General features: G+C 38.9%; 1 protein-coding gene across 1 annotated transcript; it reads right to left on the minus strand.

Annotated features, from left to right (window-relative positions):
- Nucleotides 1-6,444: 6,444 nt before the first annotated feature.
- FUNDC1 (FUN14 domain containing 1) lies at nt 6,445-19,945 on the minus strand. Its single transcript, XM_070605968.1, has 5 exons — nt 19,736-19,945; nt 18,796-18,952; nt 15,347-15,422; nt 10,457-10,585; nt 6,445-7,949 (listed from the first exon to the last, which is right to left on the minus strand). The coding sequence occupies exons 1-5, from the start codon at nt 19,761-19,763 to the stop codon at nt 7,872-7,874; spliced, it is 468 nt and encodes a 155-aa protein (XP_070462069.1). The 5' UTR covers nt 19,764-19,945; the 3' UTR covers nt 6,445-7,871.
- Between the last annotated feature and the right edge of the window lie 670 nt (nt 19,946-20,615).

The raw sequence follows: 20,615 nt of genomic DNA on the forward strand, positions 1-20,615 counted from the left end.
TCAAAATTATTATTAAAATACAATTTGCTAAACATATTGATGAGGGTATGTCAAAGGGACATCAGAGCCAACAGAAAGAGCTCCCAATGGACAAACTTGGAATAATTAGAGTAACAAAATAAATAAAGTAGTATTGGATTATAGCCCAAAGCATAAATCTCCATGAATCCTTACTGATATAAATGATTGAATAAATTAATAAATGAGGGAGAAAACACTTATCTCTTGTGCAGAAGTCCAATAACTCATGTAGGTACTCCACACTAAAGGAGGGGTAGCGTAATTCTTCCTGCCTTAAGTGTGAGCTGTACACAGTGACTTCTTTCCAAAGAGCACAGTAATGGAAAGTGGAGAGAAAGAGTAACTTTACGGTGGAGAGACCTGACAAATACGAGCTCAGCCAGGTGATCAGGGTCAACATCAGAGTGATGAGTCATGTTGATAGTACGTACCCTTGACATGGTGCGGTGAGAATTGCACTTTACCTCTGTGATCTTGTTCCTGAAAGCCTGTTAACTCCAGTCTAATCACAAAAACACATCAGAAAAAGTTCAAGAGAGGGGCATTCTACAATATACCTGACCAGTACTCCTCAAAGTTGTCCAGGTCCTCAAAGTCAAGGCAAGTCTGAAAAGCTGTCACACCAAGAGGAGCCTAAGGAGACATGATAACTAAATGTCATGTGATACCCTGGATGGGATCCTGGACAAAAAAATGGATATTAGGTAAAAACTAAATCTGAATAAAGTATAGACTTTAGTTAATAATAATATACCATTATTGATTCATTAATTGCAACAAGTGTACCACACTAACGTAAGATGTTAATAATAGGGGAAACTGTGTCTGTCAGGGGGAGATATATGAGAACTCTGTACTATCCACTCAATTTTTCTGTAAACCTAAAACTGTTCTAAACAATAAAGTCTTAAAAAAGTACAATTTGCTTGATGCAAAGACATGAATCTTCAGAATGAAAAAACCTAAAAAATGCTGAGTATAATAAAAGAAAACCATTGTGTTTCATTCCCATGATTCTGAGTCCCTCCCTCTCATGTTTACTGAGTACTTATCTTGGGGCTCTCAAGCTCACAATCTAGGGAGTGAGTTTAGACCCTCCCACTGGCCTTGGTTTTTAAATGTTAACTATGTGTACCTTCTCTGTAATGACAGGAACACACAACAAAAGGACACTAGCACACATTTTTAAAGTTCTCTAATTCAGTTTTTAAAAACTCACATTTAGAGACAAACTTAGGAAATTTCAAAATTCCAAGGTAAAAGAAAAAATCTATAAGGCTTTCAAAGAAAAAGAAATACAAAAGCAAAGCTTACCCAGAAAGGTTCAAAATCAGACCGACATCATGCAACATCAAATAGAATATAATGGGGCAATGTCTTCAAAATTCTAAGGGAAAAATATTGTCAATCTTGAACTGTACGAGAACAAAAGATATTTTAAGCATTTAAGAACTTGGAAAGTTTACCTCCCACACCTATAAGAATTACTCAATAAAACAGTTCAACCAAAAATATAAGTAATCTAAGAAAGAACACATGAGATATAAGAAACTAGGTGCTGACACTGTCTCAGATTGGGGGTGGGGGAAAGATTAGCAGGAAAATTAAAAGAGGCTTTATTACCTCTCCACTGAACGGTGACATTCTATAAACATTCCCGTTCTGCGGCTCTAATCCTACTATTCGAGTCTACATAGAACGATGTTTATATAAAATCACATTGTGATTCTGTTCATTTTTCCTTTTGAAGTGCGATTACTGATATTTTGGGATTTATTTTTACCATCTTATTTTATGCTTCCTATTTACGCTTTCTCTGTGCTTCTTTCTTCTTCCTTTCCTGCCTTCATTCAGATTGGATTGCTTATTTGTACGTTTGAAACGTATTTGTTCACAACTAATAGTAAGTAATTCATTTAGGGATTGCTCTTAAAATTTTAACACGCAGGAGAACTCAAAGTGTGAGGTTAACCAATATATTTTGGAACAATACAAGGACTTTACATTACAAATCCAAATATTTCAGTTCTACATTTGTTTTACTGCCCTTCCACCCCCAAGGAAATCTAACTATTGTTTTACACATGCAACGTTGGCTTAGATGTACCCACATGGTGGAGACTGTTGGTGTCCCACGGAGATCCCTTTTGTTGGGCCAGTATACTCACCACCCGACTATAGTAATATTAGTTGCTGATGGCTGACAGTTGCACCATTTTGAAAATTGCTCTCAGCAGGACAGTGCCTCCCTGGCTGGGAGGTTATCCACCCTAGCCCCTAAGGGCAGACTGCAGCCAGTGCCAGACTGATACGAGGATATAAAAAGCCAGCTCTTAATATACAAAGAACTCACACTGATTAGCAACAAAAAAACAAACAACCCGATCAAAAAATGGGCAGAGGACATGAACAGACATTTCTCAAAAGAAGATATGAATATGGCCAATAGACACATGAAAAGATGTTCATCATCGCTAATCATCAGGGAAATGCAAATCAAAACTACACTAAGATATCACCTTACACCCGTTAGATTGGCAAAAACATCCAAAACCAAGAGTGACAAATGTTGGAGAGGATGTGGAGAAAAAGGAACCCTCATACACTGTTGGTGGGAATGCAAACTGGTACAGCCACTATGGAAAACAGTATGGAGATTTCTCAAAAAGTTAAAAATAGAAATACCCTATGACCCAGCCATCCCATTACTGGGTATCTATCCTAAGAACCTGATATCAGAAATCTCAAGAGTCCGTTGCACCCCTATGTTCATCGCAGCATTATTTACAATAGCCAAGACGTGGAACCAGCCTACATGCCCAGAAACTGATGATTGGATAAAGAAGATGTGGTATATATACACAATGGAATACTACTCAGCCATAAAAAAAGACAAAATTGGCCCATTCACAACAACGTGGATGGACCTCGAGGGTATTATGTTAAGCGAAATAAGCCAGTCAGAGAAAGACGAACTCTATATGACTCCACTCATAGGTGGAAGTTAGTATATTGATAAGGAGATCTGATCGGTGGTTACCAGGGAAAAGGGGGGGGTGGGGGGAGGGCACAGAGGGGGAAGTGGTGTACCCACAACATGACTAACAAAAATGTACAACTGAAATCTCACAAGGTTGTAATCTATCATAACATTAATTAAAAAAAAAAAAAAAAAAGCCAGCTCTTGCCACAAGCGGGGACAACTCAGTGGCAGCAGCATTAGTTTTCTATTGCTGCTGTAGAACTCACAACATAGTGACTTAAAACAACATAAATTTACTATCTTACAGGTGTAGAGGTAAGAAGTCCAACACGGGTCTCACTGGGCTAAAATCAAGGTATTGGCAGGGCTGTGTTCCTTTCTGGTGGCAATAGGGGACAATCTGTTTTCTTGCCTTTTCTAGTTTCAAGAGGTCGCCAGCATTCCTTGGCTCATGGCCCCCTTCCTCCACCTTCAAAGCCACAACATAGCATCTGTCCAATCATTCGTCCATAGTCACATCTCTGACTTTTCTGCCTCGCTACTCCTCATTTAAAGACTTGTGAGTATGCTGGGCCCACCAGGATACCCCAAAATAACCTCCTTGAGATTGGTTGATTAGCGAGTTAATTCCATCTGCACCCTTCATTCTCCTTTGCCATGTAACCTAATGTATTCACAGGTTCAGCGGATTAGGACCTAACATCTCGGGGGCACATTATACTGCCAGCCACAGGGCCCCTCAGTGCTCCAGAGCTATTTGCAGGGTTAGATTAAGGCTAGATTTCAGCTGAACCTATAGGAAGTTGTGTCCTTACTCAACAGTAAACCATATTTGTCATAACAATGTATAAAACCTTATACAAATTTAATAAATTGTTACTACTAAGATGCGAAAAGGAAGGTGTTATAGAGCTAAATCCACATCTACCATAATAGGAAGCCCAAGTCATTTATCATAATAGAAAGTCTAAGAAATATGGTTATAGTACATACAAAGAGAAACAACTAATACAGTTGAAACTCCTCTGTGGAAAAAGCCACTAAGTGGGAGAGAAGTAGAGCAGAAAAGCGCTGCACTTTTTAGAGGCCTTATCTGTAGTCAAAGACTATTTGACGACTTGAACTATGTGCACTATTTTGACGAAAACAACTTAAAAAATAAATTCAGTGAAGGAAGAGGAAAGGTAAAAAGAAAAAGCCCCCGAAAATAGCAATAACCTATTAATTTTAAGTTCCCATTCCTGATTCTAAAAAAATAACTTTTGCTAACTATAAATTAACATGTACTCACTGTAAAGACTTCAGATGACATCAAAATGTTGAAAATACAACATGAAAATCCTATATCCCAACCTTTCAGACAGCCTCTATGAACATCTGTGTGCATATTTATGCTCATGCGCACAGCTTTTCAAAAAAGTGGGATCACCCTGTTTCTGACCTGATTTTATCATTAACACATGGATCTTTCTAGATCAATTTACATACCTCTACCTTCTTCTTTTTTTTTTTTTTTTTTAAAGATTTTATTTTTTCCTTTTTCTCCCCAAAGCCCCCCAGTACATAGTTGTATATTTCTCGTTGTGGGTTCTTCTAGTTGTGGTATGTGGGACGCTGCCTCAGCGTGGTCTGACGAGCAATGCCATGTCCGCACCCAGGATTCGAACCAACGAAACACTGGGCCGCTTGCAGCGGAGCGCGCGAACTTAACCACTCGGCCACGGGGCCAGCCCCATCTCTACCTTCTTCTTAATAATAGAACTCCATCATTTGAATGTACCATTAAAAGTAATAACAATTTAACAAAAATCAGGAGGCCAGAGGGTGGTAGGGAAGAGGTATTCTTATTTTCTTCATCTTTAATTACAAAGAGTTAGAAGATATTATCTAAAGTTGGTAAATAAAGACAGAAAAGGTATTAATATTTAAAGTAATAAAGCCATCTACTCAAAAAACTAAAAATATATTAGCAATCAAAAAAAAGAAAGGAGAAACGGGATATGCACAAAATTCCTTACCTTTCAGAGTGGACATTCAATATATACTATCCAAACATGGACAATAAAAATAAGTATAAATATATTAAAATATATAAAAAGAACTTTTAATAATGGTTGTCTCATAAAGGGAGACAGGGTGGGTACTTATATCTTTCTGTCATCATAAATGTATCTACTATTATAAAAGACATTCATAATACGTAACTGAAAATAGCTATTTATAAAATAGTAGTGATTCAATTTTTACACAAAATACACATAAATGTCCATACACAAGTAGGAAAGACTCCAAAGGCTATGGACAAAAAATATCTCTAGTACATCATATTATAAACATTCTATATATTCTTTATGCTGATGTATTTTTCTGTAATGAACATATTTAATTCATATTGCATTTGAAATAAGGAAACATTAAAAATCATCTTTTTTTGTGAGGGAGGTTTGAGAGGGCTATAAGAATAAAAAACAAAAATCAGTCAAAATGTCCTTACATATCTTCCAAAGCCTAGGCCACAAAATACCTGTATTCCATATACTCAAGTTTTAATAAATCCTGCAAACAGCCTTTATATCCTCAAACATAAAAATCCCCATTTTATTCAAAGGTAGGTTATAAGCTTTTCATTCCAACCAAACCCCACCAAGCCATTTCTGATGGAGCCTCTAATTCACCGGACTGCTACACAGAGAAAGGTTTCTTATAGGTTGACACCAACTCTAGCACAGTAATATGCTTTTCACACACTCGTTCATTCATTCACAACATTACCAAATAGCTACCATGAGCAAAGCATTACACAGCGTGCGTCACAAGTTAGAGATTGATTAACACATACGATTGCCTCAAGGAGCATACAACCTAGTGGGGAAGTGGTGCAGATATGACGCAGAACAAGGAGCACTAACAGAGAGGAGACAGAATGGAGAGCACTGATAATACTTTGCATTTGTAGACAAATATTTTCAAACAAATCAGTAGATATTTGGAAATGTATAGGTAAAAATGAAGAGCTATCTTTTTCAATTTTCATTCATGTTTGGACTCTGAAAGTAGTTATCGCTACTACTCATATGCCACTAAATCATACACCAGGTTCCCCGATAGCATTACATAACTTGTCATACAAGAATTTTTAGTCTCTATTTGAAGGCAGACATTTTTGTGCCCCCCCTTTCCTAGTCTATCATGTACAGAACAAACACTATAAATATTTCCAAAATGAACAAACTGAGCCAGCTACTAGAGCTCCCCACAGTAGCCTGCCTCACTGTATCAGACGAAAGCATCCCGCAGATACGGCGCACAGAAGTGTGGCCAAGGTTCCACCCGATATAGAGTATTTTTCCCTTTAAATTCCACAGCAATGAAAAACTTGAGAAGGCAGAAACAGAGAAAAGCTCAAAGAAGAAAAAACAAGTATTTATAAGCAAAATCACTTCATATTAAGAAAGTCTGAGTTTTATTTAGCATTGTATCTGAGGCACTAATGAGAGTAAAGGAAGAAAACGAAAATCAATCGCACATTCAATTTTAAGGAGTCTTGTGTAACGAAAGCACACAGATTGTAACCAATCTTGAAAGTATGAAATGCCTTATGTTTACAATACATAAAAAATGCTATGGGGACTTCCTCCCAAAAGGAGACAGTCTGGATATCTGCAAGGTCTTTCCAATCTGAAGATTCCAACACATGTTGTTCTGCTGTTTTTCCCAATTCCGACCTAGAACTCTATGGACAAAACAAACAATACAGAAGTTTTTCCACGCAAAGGGCTTCTGAGGCAGTGTGATGTAGGCCCTGAGACACAAGTCAACCGGTCTAGTGTTCAACCAGCATAATGCCACCAAAACCTGAGAGCCTTAGCACTTACGCCTCAGACTACATCAAGGAGACAATTCTCTTTAAGGTACAATTTCATGATTATATGGAAAATCACTGTTCTTCAAACAGTAAATTCATACCATACTACTAAGTATTTTAAAGTGATTTTTACCACTTTGTGAAGAAGGGGCCAAAACAACAATTAGGATTTTTAGAAACGAGAAAGGAGGGTCACTCAAGGTTAATAAAACAAGTTAGTGACCCAATTGTATGTACTCTCAAAATCATTAGTTCTGTCCAGGCTGCCAGGATAAATAAATTAATAAAAAAAATTAGAAGCTTATATACAAGAAGATATTTTTACAACTACAGACATCAAAAAGAAGAAAAAGAGCATTAGACAGTATTTCCTCAGAAGAGCCTTCCTTGAAACTGTTTACAACAGTTATTATGTAAGCAAAGTAAGAATTGCAGGAAAAAACAACCTAAAAATTGGCATTAAATCTGTTCAATATCTTTAATAATTCTATGATTTCTAAATTCTTCCACAAAAGGGCATTACAATTCTTCAATTTATTGCAAACTTATCTTTAAAAAAAGTCAGCCCTAATGTTGAAGCTATAATACAAATTTTTAATTATTGGCACTATACTATAAAGCACAATGAAGAATATCTTATTTAAATTAAAAGGGATAGTATTTCACTGGGGAATAGATCCAACAGATTTTTTTCCCCATATCTACATCCAATGGTGATATTCTATAGGCTAATTTCTAAACAAATGAAAATGTTAAAAAAATACTGAAAGCCATGTTTTGCTCTGGAACACTATTGTACACATACCATATAGGTTGTTTTACAGCACATACTAGTTTGCCAAGCTTCAGATGGCAAAATGCTAAGCTGTGAGTTTGGTGTCGTCCAGCTAGTTGTTTCTCGTTGCCCCGGAGAATCTGGCAGCGCGTAATGCTGAGAAACCACCTTGTCGCCACCACTTCTCTTCTCATAGGAGACTCCACCGTGATAGAACATTCACATCCTTAAGATGCAAGGCCCAGCAAAAAGCCTCCCACAAATCCACTGGATATCACAATGTTCTGTTTGACAAATTCTGTTGCCTGAAACGTAAGGAAAATTTAAACAAAAATACTCTTAACTACGCTACAACATGAATGAACCTTGAAAACATTACACTGAGTGAAATACGACAGACCAAAAAAGACAAATACTGTATGATTCCGCTTAAATGAACAGTCAAATTCATTGAGAAAGTAGAAGAGAGGTTACCAAGGGCTGGGGAGAGGGGTTCATTGTGGAAGTTACTGCTTAATAGTTAGAATTTCTATCTGGGATGACGAAAAAGTTCTGGAAATATATAGTGGTAATGGTTGCATAAAAACATGAATGTACTTAATGTCACTAATTGTGCACTTAAAAATAGTTCAAATAGTGACTTTTATGTTATATATCTTTTACCACACTGAGAAAAATAGATGTTGGGGCCAGCCCAGTGGCGCAGCGGTTAAGTTTGCACGTTCTGCTTCTCGGCAGCCCGGGGTTCGCCAGTTCGGATCCCAGGTGTGGACATGGCACTGCTTGGCATGCCATGCAGTGGTAGGTGTCGCACGTATAAAGCAGAGGAAGATGGGCACGATGTTAGCTCAGGGCCAGGCTTCCTCAGCAAAAAAGAGGAGGACTGGCAGTAGTTAGCTCAGGGCTAATCTCCCTCAAAAAAAAAAAAAAGAAAAAAGAAGAAGAAAAGAAAAACAGATGCAAATTTTAAAAAACACTATTACTGAACCTGGAGCTAAGTAATGTTTTCAGCTGTTTTCCTCACTTCAACAAATATTCAACAAAAATTTTTGTGCACCTACTATTGCAGGTGCCAACCACCACGCAAGATGCCAGGGCTGTCCCTTACAAACCAAAGGAGCCTAGAGCTCCCAGCCAGGCCCAGCGAGCTTTTTGCTACTGAGATAACAGGTATATTAGCAGCAATAATCTCACAGGCAAAAAGAAATCTACCTATAGGGCAGGCATAAATGGTCCATTCAGCAAGTTATTAACACAGATTATTTAATAAATTCCCACAGCATGCACAATGATATTTATTAATAGTCCACTTATGTAAGAAAAAACATACAAGATGAAAAAAAATCACCTTGATAAAATGTTTAACCCAAATAAAATCATGAAGGACCATGTAAAGCCAGGCTGTGAGATATTCTGCCTAGATGCTTCAAAAATGTTAGTGTTGGGGCCGGCCCTGTGGCATAGTAGTTAAGTTTGGCATGCTCCACTTTGGCAGCCCGGGTTTGTGGGTTTGGATCCCGGGCGCAGATCTACACCACTCATCAGACATAGTGTGGCAGCAACCCACATACAAAATAGAGGAAGACGCACAGATGCGAGCTCAGGCCGAATCTTCCTCAAGCAAAAAGAGGAGGATTGGCAACAGATGTTGGCTCAGGGCAAATCTTCCTCAGCAAAAAAAAAAAAAGAAAGTCAGTGTCATGAGAGACAGGGGGGAAAAAAACCCAGATGAGGAAACTTTTAAAATTAAAGGAGACTTCAGAGACATGACAACCACGTGCAATATATAATTCTTGATTTGGAAAAGAAAAAAAGCTACAAAAGATATTCTCTGGAAAAATTTTAATATCACGTTAAATTTGGGGGGATTAATAGAGTAATTGTAGTTGTACAGGAGAATACTTGTACTCTTGGGAGATATGTATTGAAGTATTTAAAAGTGAAAAGACATGATGTCTTAAACAGTTTGGCAAAAAAAAAAAAGTAAACCTGACACTCACTCACACATACAGAGATAAAGCAAATGATGCAAAATGAGAATGATGCGGTGAATAGGTGAAGGGTATTTGAGTATTCCCTGTATTTATCTTTCAACTTCTCAAGTGATCTGAAATTTTTCAAAACAAAAAGTTGGGGGAAGTAAAAGGATAGAACAAAGGCAAGAGAGTATTCAATTCAATTCAATTCAAAACAGAATACAAGAAGAAAATAGATTAAAGATACAAAAAACGTTAATGAAACTAATATATTAACAAAATAAAATATACATTTTCATACTATTCCACTTAAAGAAAAAAATAGGTAGTTTTAGTTTTGCCACACCTTTTCTACATACGTACAATTTGTAAAAGCAGAGGAAAAATTCTGGAAGAATACAGTTATGCGTTGCTTAACGATGGGGATATGTTCTGAGAAAGGCATTGTGCGAACATCATAGCATGTACTTACACAGACCTAGATGGTACAGCCTACTACACACCTAGCTCTATGGTACTAATCTGATAGGACCACTGTCTATAATGCAGTCCATTGTTGACCAAAATGTTGTTAATCATCAGGCGCATGACTGATGTTATCAGCTTTTATATGCAGATCAAAGTAGGTGGGAGATGGGCAGGGGAAACTATGTTAACTACTAAAAAAAAAATAACGGTTGATTTAAATGGGGGTTTGGTCCCAAATTTCACTTAACACTCTAGACATGACCAAAAACACCAATTTTTTAAAAAGAAGATAGTCCCTAGTCACATCTTTTGCTAAGCGAGACCCATTTAAAAAAAAAAAAGGGAGCCAAAAATGTATATTGTCTTACTTCCTCAATTATATTGTTGATTTCAGGTGCTGCCTTATTTGCTCGTTTCTTAATCTGTCTTTTTGCTTTGTTTACATCTTTTTCAACTCTCTTCCAGTCGATCTGCACATAGCCACTGTGACTGGCAATCTGCAAAAATGTAATAAAAACGGTTAATTCTAAAGCAACTGGGTTGCTAATGAATCTATTACCCAGGAATATATGAACACTTAGATTTCAAGAAATTCATGAAGCTTATAGGTAAGAAATCACAATTTACTCATTGAACAGATACTGAGTGCCTACTGTGTGCCAAGCACTGTTCTAGGCTCCCAAACTATAGCCAAGAACAAGGGGGATGTTAAGTCCCCACCCTCAGAGAGCTTCAAGTCTGTCAGGGAAAACAGACACTAAGCATAAGTGATTACTTAGATGTGATGAAGGCTATGTTAAGCAAAGCATAGCATGTGATGGGAAAAGACTCCAAAAGTTGTATTACAACTGGACTATAACTCTATCATAACTTTTGGAATTTGAGAATTAACTAAAAAGACACAGAGACAATCACAATTATATAGCTAATAAAAAAAGTACCTTTTAATTAAATAGCTATTTAATTACAAGGGATCAGAAGCCAATCAGTTATTCGGTCACTAAAGAAATCTAAAGTAGCAGATTAAGACTCTTCACTGACTCTTTACTTAAATTAAGAATACTTTCTGGTAATTGCTTTTGAAAGTGGAATATAAAAGAAATATGCCTATACAACTTTCATGCCATAAATCCTTTTAATAAAACTATAGCTAAACACCTATTAACCATAAGAAAAATTCTCATATGGTGCTACTGAGATGTGGCAAAATCTGAACAGGAATAATGTATGTGTACACTAGTACAGTAAATTAGTCCCTCCAAATAATAAAATCAAAACACAAAGAATCACATGAGTACTTAACAGGCCTTGCATATCATTTTAAATCACTTCTATCAAGGTTATGCTTTCTTTGTAATCTTTTAATGCATCACTTTGATTATAAATCCAGACATAAAATACTTCAAATAATAAAAATATCTGATTTTATACAAATTGGTGGGAATCTTCAGTTACATTTTCACTGTGAATGACTCCATAGAAGAATTTATTTATCTGCATTTCTTCCTGTATTCATTCACCTACTATCATTTCAAACTCCAGCCTCAACAAAGCTGAGCAGTGATCAAATCAAATGGCAAGTGAAAGCTTTTCCTGGCAGTACCTGACATGGCAATATGGGTTGCAGGCATGGAGGTAATTACTGATGAACCTTAGGGGACCCTCCTATAGATAGCACCTATAATCCCTGGTTAAAATACAAGGGCTCCACAGGGCTGGCCCAGTGGCGTAGTGGTTAAGTTCACATGCTCTGCTTCAGCAGCCCGGGGTTCACAGGTTTGGATCCCAGGCGTGGACCTACACACCGCTCATCAAGCCATGCTGTGGTGGTATCCCACATACAAAGCAGATGAAGATTTGCAAGATGTTAGCTCAGCAACAATCTTCCTCAAGCAAAAAGAAGATTGGCAACAGATGTTAGCTCAGGGCCAATCTTCCTCACCAAAAAAAAGGGGGGGAGGTGGAGAGGTAGGCTCCAGAATTAACAAAAGCAAGCAGATTTTGAAGGGGAGTTGAAACTTTTAGGAAGGGATCAATATAAGGTGAGTCGCCCATTTTTCTGCCTTTATCCTGAGGGCAGGATGCAGTTGCAGGGTGGCTAAAACTAATAGAAAACATGCCATCTTTCCTGCCTGAAGAACCAGAGGACAGCCCAGGACAACAACAAATGCCAGAAAGGAGAGAGTTAAAGAAGGGGAGCCCCATATTCTATGCATAAACTCTACCCAAGTCCTGAACCACACATTCACAGGGCAGAACCAAGCATTCCGGCGAAGGCTAAAAGAAATGAACTGAGATTTGAGCTGCTAGCCATGACAAGTGAGAGTCTGCAATTTGAGTCTAACCAAGTTATCTGCCTGTTAAGATCAAAACATCAACACATTTCAGAAGAATAAAAGAGAATCCAGAGTCTCCACAACATAACATTCCCAATGCCCAGGATAAAATCCACTTACTTGATATATTATAAAATAGGAAAATGTGGCCTAGTCCCAAAAGAAAATCAACAGATGCCAACCATGAGATGACCCAAACATTGGAATTATCAGGACTTTAAAGCAGCTATTATAACTATGCTCAATGAGGTAAAGGAAACTGCTTGTAATCGATGAAAAGATAAGAAATCTTACCAAAGATATAGGAAATATAAAAAGAACCAAATGGAAACTCTAGAATTGGAAAATACAATATCTGAAATAAATTTATTAGATAGGCTTAACGGCAAAAGGTAGATGACAGAGGAAAGAGTCAGTGAACTTGAAGCTGGATCACTAGAAATTATACAACCTGAAAAAAATGACTGAAAAAATAAATGAACAAAACCTCAGGATATTATCAAAAAGCATAACATGCATGTAATCAGAGTCATGTTCAGGAGAAGAGAGAAAAAATAGGAACAAATATTTAAAGAAATAATGACCAAAAGATTCCCAAATATGACTAAAGACATAAATTTACAGATTCAAGCTCAGTGAACTCCAGGTAATGATCTAACACAATTATGACATAACAACACTCACCTGATGTGGGGGGTCAGGGGACTCATGCAAGTGTGTGAGATGGGAGAGGGGGCACAGAGAAGTTCAATAAATGATAGCTAAATTCTCATATTCCATAATGGGAGGCCAACAGTTAATACCTCAAACTGACAGCTCAAGAAATGTCTAATTAACTTGTTTAGGAAAAAAGGAGATAAATACCTTAAGAATCAGCTAAGAGTTCAAACTGCCTGCCTCAAGGAGGGAAAAATGTGGGGTTAGTGATGGAGGCAGAAGATTAATCTGTAACAAGCCTTGTACATGTAACTGACCCTTTGAATTATGGCCATGTACAACTCGGAAAACAAAAAACTAAATTTAAAAGACTTATATACCACTGTATTTTAAGATAGCAGTATGATAAATAGCTACTGGAATATTGAGCTTTTAGAAAAGTTAAGTTCTAAGTAAACTAATATTTATATTTAAATATAAGCAAAGGTAACAAAAATATGGAAGTGGGCCTAATAGCAATTATCCTAAAAACCATTTGTTACTCTTAACTTCCTCTTTCAGTTCCCTTCTACTGAGTTTTCAAGTTAAGTCACACTTGTGGGAAAAACTGGTTTGAAGCAGAGAGGTCCCATGTTCTTCTGCTTAGTAACTTCAAAGAATATGTGGACTAGGCATAGAGAAATAGAAAGTGGCAATGGCCAAATGTGGATTTGAATGGTGCATACTGAGTAGACTGAAAAGGACTTCTGAAAAACTGACATGCAGAGTGGACTGAAATGTATAATTCTCTCTATTCTGTGAACATTTTAAGAAACTCTGCTTCAGTCCAGTACCCTTTTCCACTAAACAGAAATGATAACTGAGTTTTCAAAATAGCTACAGAATTAAGTATGTTCTTGATTCTACATAAACCCAAGTCAAAATCAGTTTAATAAAATTCCCTTCTGTACAAATGCTGGCATAATCATCCAAAGGACTAAGTTGAGATATTAACCATATTCTTGTTTACCTCTTACCACAAGAAATAAGCAATTACTCCTATTAATGTCACCAATAGAAAGAAAATATATATATTTTAAAAAGCTATTTAGTAAACAACTCAAAATCTGTGCTTAACACATATGAATCCAGTCCCTTTGTACTTCAGGCAACGACGCTGGTTATGACATGATCAATGGCTCAGGTGCTGAAGTCAGATTTTGGTTGCTATGATCATCAATCACTTTTTAAATCTGGTACGACTGACAGTTCCTGGTATCTTTAAAATTGTTGCTAACATTCATTCCCAGAGATTTTCTATTTGGGGATTTACTATATTTGATCTTCAGGGAATATTTTTGGACAAATATATGCCAAACAGACATGAATGCCAGATAATATCCTGATCAACAGCCTCTAACAGCAAAGCATCTTTAAGCCTTATACTTAGAGGAAGATGAACAAAACTGAAATTTCAAATCTACCTGCCTCAAAAATAGGATTATGGATGATATTTTAAACCCAATTTTCCACTTTCTGTATTATTACGGTTCCCTAGTTTTAAAAAACATGTTAGAAACTGCTAACAGCAATTTCCCCCGGGAAGGAAAACTGCATGGCTGGGAAATGGGAAGGAAAGAGAACTTCTGAATTTTATATATTCTGTGTGAATTTTAAATATATGTTTAAAATGGTCAGGATGAGTAGGTTATATTATTGATGAAATGTTTATTTTGCTAGAGAGGTGCTTCAAGGGAAACTTATGTAAGTAATAAAAGAATGAGGCACCTCAAATTTTAATAGTTGTCTTTTTTTTTTTTTTTAAAGATTTTATTTTTTCCTTTTTCTCCCCAAAGCCCCCTGGTACATAGTTGTGTATTCTTCGTTGTGGGTTCTTCTAGTTGTGGCATGTGGGACGCTGCTTCAGCGTGGTCTGATGAGCAGTGCCATGTCCGCGCCCAGGATTCGAACTAACGAAACACTGGGCCGCCTGCAGCGGAGCGCGCGAACTTAACCACTCGGCCACGGGGCCAGCCCCTAATAGTTGTCTTTTTAATAGCTGGGGTCAAACTATGCTTAAAGAACTTAAAAAGTATTTAAATTGTTGTCTTTCATGACAGATGCCAGCTTTCAAAAACTCATTTTAGTTTTTCCACAAACTGAAGCCTAAAAGAAAAATTCCATCTTCTACTAAAATGGACAGGAGTGAAATAGCTAAACCTGACTTTCTCAGTTCCCAAGGGCTACATGTGCAAGCAGAGGCAAGGACCTACAGCTCTCACATACCTGAAGGAGAAGAAAGCCACCACCTACGGCAGTTGCTGCAAGTTTTCCAACTTTCTGGAACAAAAATCCCGCACACCTTTAATGAAAGAAATGATAGGAGATGAAATGACAAAAGACAAGAACAATCAATGATGCCCTAAACTCTCCCCCTCTTCTACTTTCCACTGTTTTCCTAATAAAATCTTAACGTCTTCCAGTTTCTTTTGAGCATGTCCCTTACCTGCCCAGAAACCCTCCACATTTCCCTTCAGTTACACAGGTTAGTCAAAACTGCACAATCTAAACTGTCTGAGATGTGCTTCAAAATAGGGGATGAAGAGAAGAGGGGAATTTATAGGAAAAAAAGATTGGCTCCTGAAACTGAATGTTGAGTACTCAGGGGTTCACTATACTCTTCTACATTTGTATAAGTTAAAATTCCCCATAATAAAAGTGACTTGTTTTGTTTTGTTTTTTAATACATTCAAGATGTTCCCCACACCTTGCTGAGCCCCACTGTACCCAAACCTTCAGCTCCAATCCAATTAGTCTTCAAACAGGTCATCAGCATAGCTCAAGCTATTAATCTCCCTGTTTCTAGGGTTTTCTACCTAGCTCTGCCTATCTAAAGCTTTTTTACCCTTTAAGGTCCAGCTGGAGTTCCACCTTCATAACTCTGCAGCCCACGTTTCTCACAGCTTCCTTACCTATATCTAAATCTATCTATCTCTATGTTAAACCTGTTTTGTCTCATCTATCCTGCAAGAATGTCAATCCATACTTCCTTTGTGATCCTCTCCTTCAGTGAGCTCATATTCCCTTCAGTATTCTAAATACACAGTGTGCAAGCTCTTGCCTCCTATACTGGGTTGAATAGTGTCCCCTCAAAATCCACGTCCTTCCCAGAACCTCAGAATGTGACCTTATCTGGAATAAGGGTCCCTGCAGATGTAATTAGTTAGTAGGAAGCCATACTGGAGTAGGGTGGGACCTAAACCCAACATGACTTAACCCAATATGTCATAGAGACACACAGAGGGAAGAGGGCCATGTGACGACAGAAGCAGAGACTGGCGTGATATGTCTACAAGCCAAGGAATGCCAGGGATTGCTGGCAACACCAGAAGCTAGGAGAGGAGCACGGAACAGATTCTCCCTCTGAGTCTCCAAGAAGGAACCAAGCCTGCTAACACCTTTCAGACTTCTAGCCTCCAGACCTGTGAGAGAATCAATTTTTCTTGTTTTAAGCCACCTAGTTGTGGTACTTTGTTACAACAGCCCGAGGAAACGAATACACCCTCATAAATGGAAAATTTACATTTCCAATGACATGATGGGCTTCTCTGGCACTCAGAACCACATATTCAAAATATCCCAAAGCTAACATCTTTCCAACCAAACCAAATGTTGCTAAGATCCCAATTTGTAAGGGACAGCACCATTCTCCAGGCTTGCCACCTCATGTTCATCTCAGACTCCACCTTCTTCTTCAACTTCGGGGTCCAAATGACTGCCAATTCTATATACTCTATCTCCAAAACATTTTTTGACTCTGTCTTCTTTCCATTCTCAAGGGCATCATTACCTTGTCTCCAGATCACACTAAGGGCCCTCTAACTAGTCTTCACACTTCCCATCTCTCCTAGCAACCACTCATCCTAATATCAATTTATTATGATCAAAAACCTATAGTTATCTATAGCTAAATATAATCTCCTTAGCCTCCCATTCAGGTCCTGAATTGGTCTGAATCGTTACCTCGTTAGGTCAATACCTATTAACCATTCCTCCTTAACGTATGCCACAATACTATGTCAGTCTTACACACTCGGAAAATTGCAAAAATTTACTACACTGAATCTAAACTCATTGCAACAAATGACCTGTGTCATATTAGAGTCCTGTTACACAGCTCCTGGGCCAACACCTGGCTATAATCCAAACATATGTATTACTATAAAGACCATGTCCCTCGGTAGGGGAGTCAGCAACAAGGATCAGAAAAGGGAGCAGAGGAGCCTAGCAGCAGGCAAGTCTCAACAATGTCCCAGGGAGCTGCTCCACAAGCATGTCCATCCTTTGCTTAATGGCATGAGCCATTAAAATAAACCTAAGAACTCCCTCTACCCTGTCTCCAGGCTTTCCAAGCAAACTTCTGCCAATTATGGGGTGTCTCACCGAGTTTGGCCTACAAGGAGAAAACACACAATGATTTGATAATTCTACTACTTAATTATTTTTTAATCTCTTTTAAGATGGGACTTCAGGCCCAGACTCTCATTAACCAATCACCCATGGCACCAAACTGTGAGTTTATTTAAGCAGAGGGTCAGACCTTGAATTATGGTGATCAAGGTACAACCAACCTGCGGACAATCGTCTGAATAACCAGGGCCCTGACCAGGCATCTCTCTTCTAATTGCAGTCTTTTTTCATAAGCAGCATTAATAAGCACACATCAGGAATAAATACTATACCTCTGCATCACAGAATCTTCACAATGAGTGTTCCTACCATACATGGTATTTACAAAAAGGCATAGGGGAGTGCGCTATTGTTCCAAGGTGCACGTGAAACACAAATCAAAAAAGTTAATACTTACCAAGTTTAAATATGTAAATATTTAAATTAATGTAAGATGAGTTTAATTTAGAATCTAAGGAAAGAAATGATTATTCACAAGTTAAGCACCCACACTAACTTGAAAAATTCTCTATAGTCATGAACATTTTCCAAGTAAAGGGTCAAACTTGTTTCTGACCCTTGTTATTTGGCTAATCTTTTATTCCAAGAATAACCGAATTAGATCTACAGTAGCAATTATGTAATCATGTAGTCTGAAATGTTAACTGGTAAGGTTAATGCTTATTAAGCGCTCCTCAACGTACTCCACAATATTATCACAGAGTAAGCAATCAGTCCTTTATTACAACAAAGACCCAACGTTCTACAACTCTTCTTCAAAGTATTATAATCCAAACTACCCACAAAAATCAACAGAATGATCTGGATCATAATGAGAATTTTACATGGCTCTCTACAGGGCTGACAATCCTGGAGACCAGTTCTACTGTGGGAGTTCCCACAGGTTTTTCCAGTTGTTAGCACTGAAGAAGCAGAATTATTTACATACAATTAACTCTTACATGTTTCTTCTTCTTAACCCACTATTAAACTGAATCAGATCCACTCCATTTGCTAAATTTGAGAAGGGAGAAAATATATAAAGAATCAAAGGAAGTGTGAGGAGGAAATAGCAGAACAGTGTAGGCATGGGGTAGAGAGATCACCAAAACCCAACACCGAGTCCCTGAGTGTAGATTACACCAATCGTATCACAGAGAAAGCCTCAAGGTAGGGCTCTTCTGGGACTAACAGTGTAAAGCCACTGAGTGTGCACAGGAACTGGCCCGTGTACAAAAGGGCAGCGGTCTCCCAATGAAATTTAATGAAAAAGATGTCGTTCTCACCAGCCAGTCACTCCACCCATTACAATCTGAGTGGCTACTGAGTATTTTTCTACCATAGGTCCGGAACTGTGGCCAAACACTCGATTCCACCAATGGTGTCTTCTTGCATACTCAGTTAAATCCAACACTTCGTAAGAGTCGTCATCACTTTCATATTCTTCAAAATACAAAATGGAACAAATAAATTTAGAGTCAACCAAAAGTCAGAAATGGCCTACACATTTTTTATCTGTTAGAACTCACTGTTACTTTTGGCCTACAGCTAAAAATGCCCAGATGGAAACGTTAAGAATTTGTTAAACCCAATCCTTGAGACGAGGGCCTCAAGAATAAAGGGCCTAGCATCTCCCTTCCAAAGACCCAGGGCCCGGCCTGGGGGTCTGAGCCAGGACTAGGTCAGAGGTACACAGCAGTGAGGCGTCACCCCGCTAAAACTCAGTAAGGTCAGGTCACAGCTACACAGCAGTGATGGGTCGTCACCCCCTCCCCAAAATCTCAATAAGGTCAGGTCAGAGTTACACAGCATGAAGGGTCACCCCCAAATCTCAACAGGGTCAGGGCCAGAGCGGGGTCCATTTTCATCAGTGGGAGAAAGAGGAGGTCGTCCTCGGAAAGAATCGCTTAGGGGCCCGGCAAGAAAAAATTACTTCAAAGTCAAAACTGAAAAAAAAAAAAAAAAAGTCTGAAGATGGAAGTGAACCACCAGGGCCGGAGTTGAAGCTAAGGCAGGAGGTGGGGCTGTGATGGGGGCGGAGGTCGCTCTTCGAGTGCGTTCGGCCGAGAGGTGAGGGAGGGCCTCGTTCGAGGGGGCGCTCCAGGGGGCTGCCTCAAAAAGACAGCCCCAGGAACCCTGGGGCAGGGGAAGGAAAAGGCGCCCTGGGTGCAAGGTCGAAAGCTGGGAGCCGCGTCTCAGATACTACTTCGGGCCCCGGCCGCTCACCTTGGGGAGGGGGGTTCCGGGTCGCCATGATACCGCCGGCGGCCTGCTCTGAAGGTGGTCCCCGCCCGCCCTCCTCTCCCCACTCCTCTAAGAGCCACTCTAGGCCCAGGTGGAAGTCTATGGTCTCCTTTTTCCTCCTCCTCCTCTATGTGCGTTGTCCTGTCCCCGCCCCCTCCTCTCCGCGCAGGGTCTTCCGCGCAAGCGCAAGGTGGGTGGTGGGGAGGTCGGATAGCGGTCCCACGAGGGCTTGTGGGAGTTGTAGTCTGTTGCCCTCCGCAACGCTGGCTTCGCACCCTACCCCCAGCTAGAATTTCCTTAACCTAAATTTTGTTACTGTGTTTGTTTTAAAGCATCTCAGGGCTGGAGGGGAGGGGGCGTCACATGGTGGTATAAAGCGAAAACCAGCTTGGCATTTTGAACACTGTACAGAATTCGAGCTCTTGAGAAAAAAGGCTTTTAAAAAGAGAGAAGAGGAACTCTGTTTCAAACCACACTTTTCTAAGGCAGCATGAGTGCACCAACGTATGGAAAATTTTTCTAACGCGCTGCTGCTGGGAACTGGAACCTTTTTATCCGCTGCCTCCGCACACGTTTCCTGCCAGGAACCGGAGGGAGGTAGAGGAAGGGTTAGGAACTGACCTGACATGAGTTATTCAAAAGGACATAATTTTTTAGCATCATTTTTATTATTTAAATCTGACAGAGGTACGAGGTCAAATTCTTCACCCGGAAGCCTCACGGGATTCTGTAGAATGGAAAACCGTGTTGCTCACCAAGCAGTTAATTCAGATTCACATAAACCAGTCCCCAAACTTGTTTTGAACTTGCATTGCACCGCATTCGTTGTAAAATTAAAACAGCCCTGTCGGTATTCGTTTTA

This window comes from Equus przewalskii, chromosome X (genome assembly GCF_037783145.1).
Source record: "Equus przewalskii isolate Varuska chromosome X, EquPr2, whole genome shotgun sequence".
NCBI classification, from domain to species: Eukaryota; Metazoa; Chordata; class Mammalia; order Perissodactyla; family Equidae; genus Equus; species Equus przewalskii.

Coding starts and splice junctions, on each gene's coding strand:
- FUNDC1 (XM_070605968.1), bottom strand. CDS start 19,763: ATGGCGACCCGGAACCCCCCTCCCCAAG. Junction 18,953..19,735: donor CCGGAACCCCCCTCCCCAAG/GTGAGCGGCCGG, acceptor TGTATTTTGAAG/AATATGAAAGTGATGACGAC. Junction 7,950..10,456: donor TCAACAATATAATTGAGGAA/GTAAGACAATAT, acceptor CTTACGTTTCAG/GCAACAGAATTTGTCAAACA.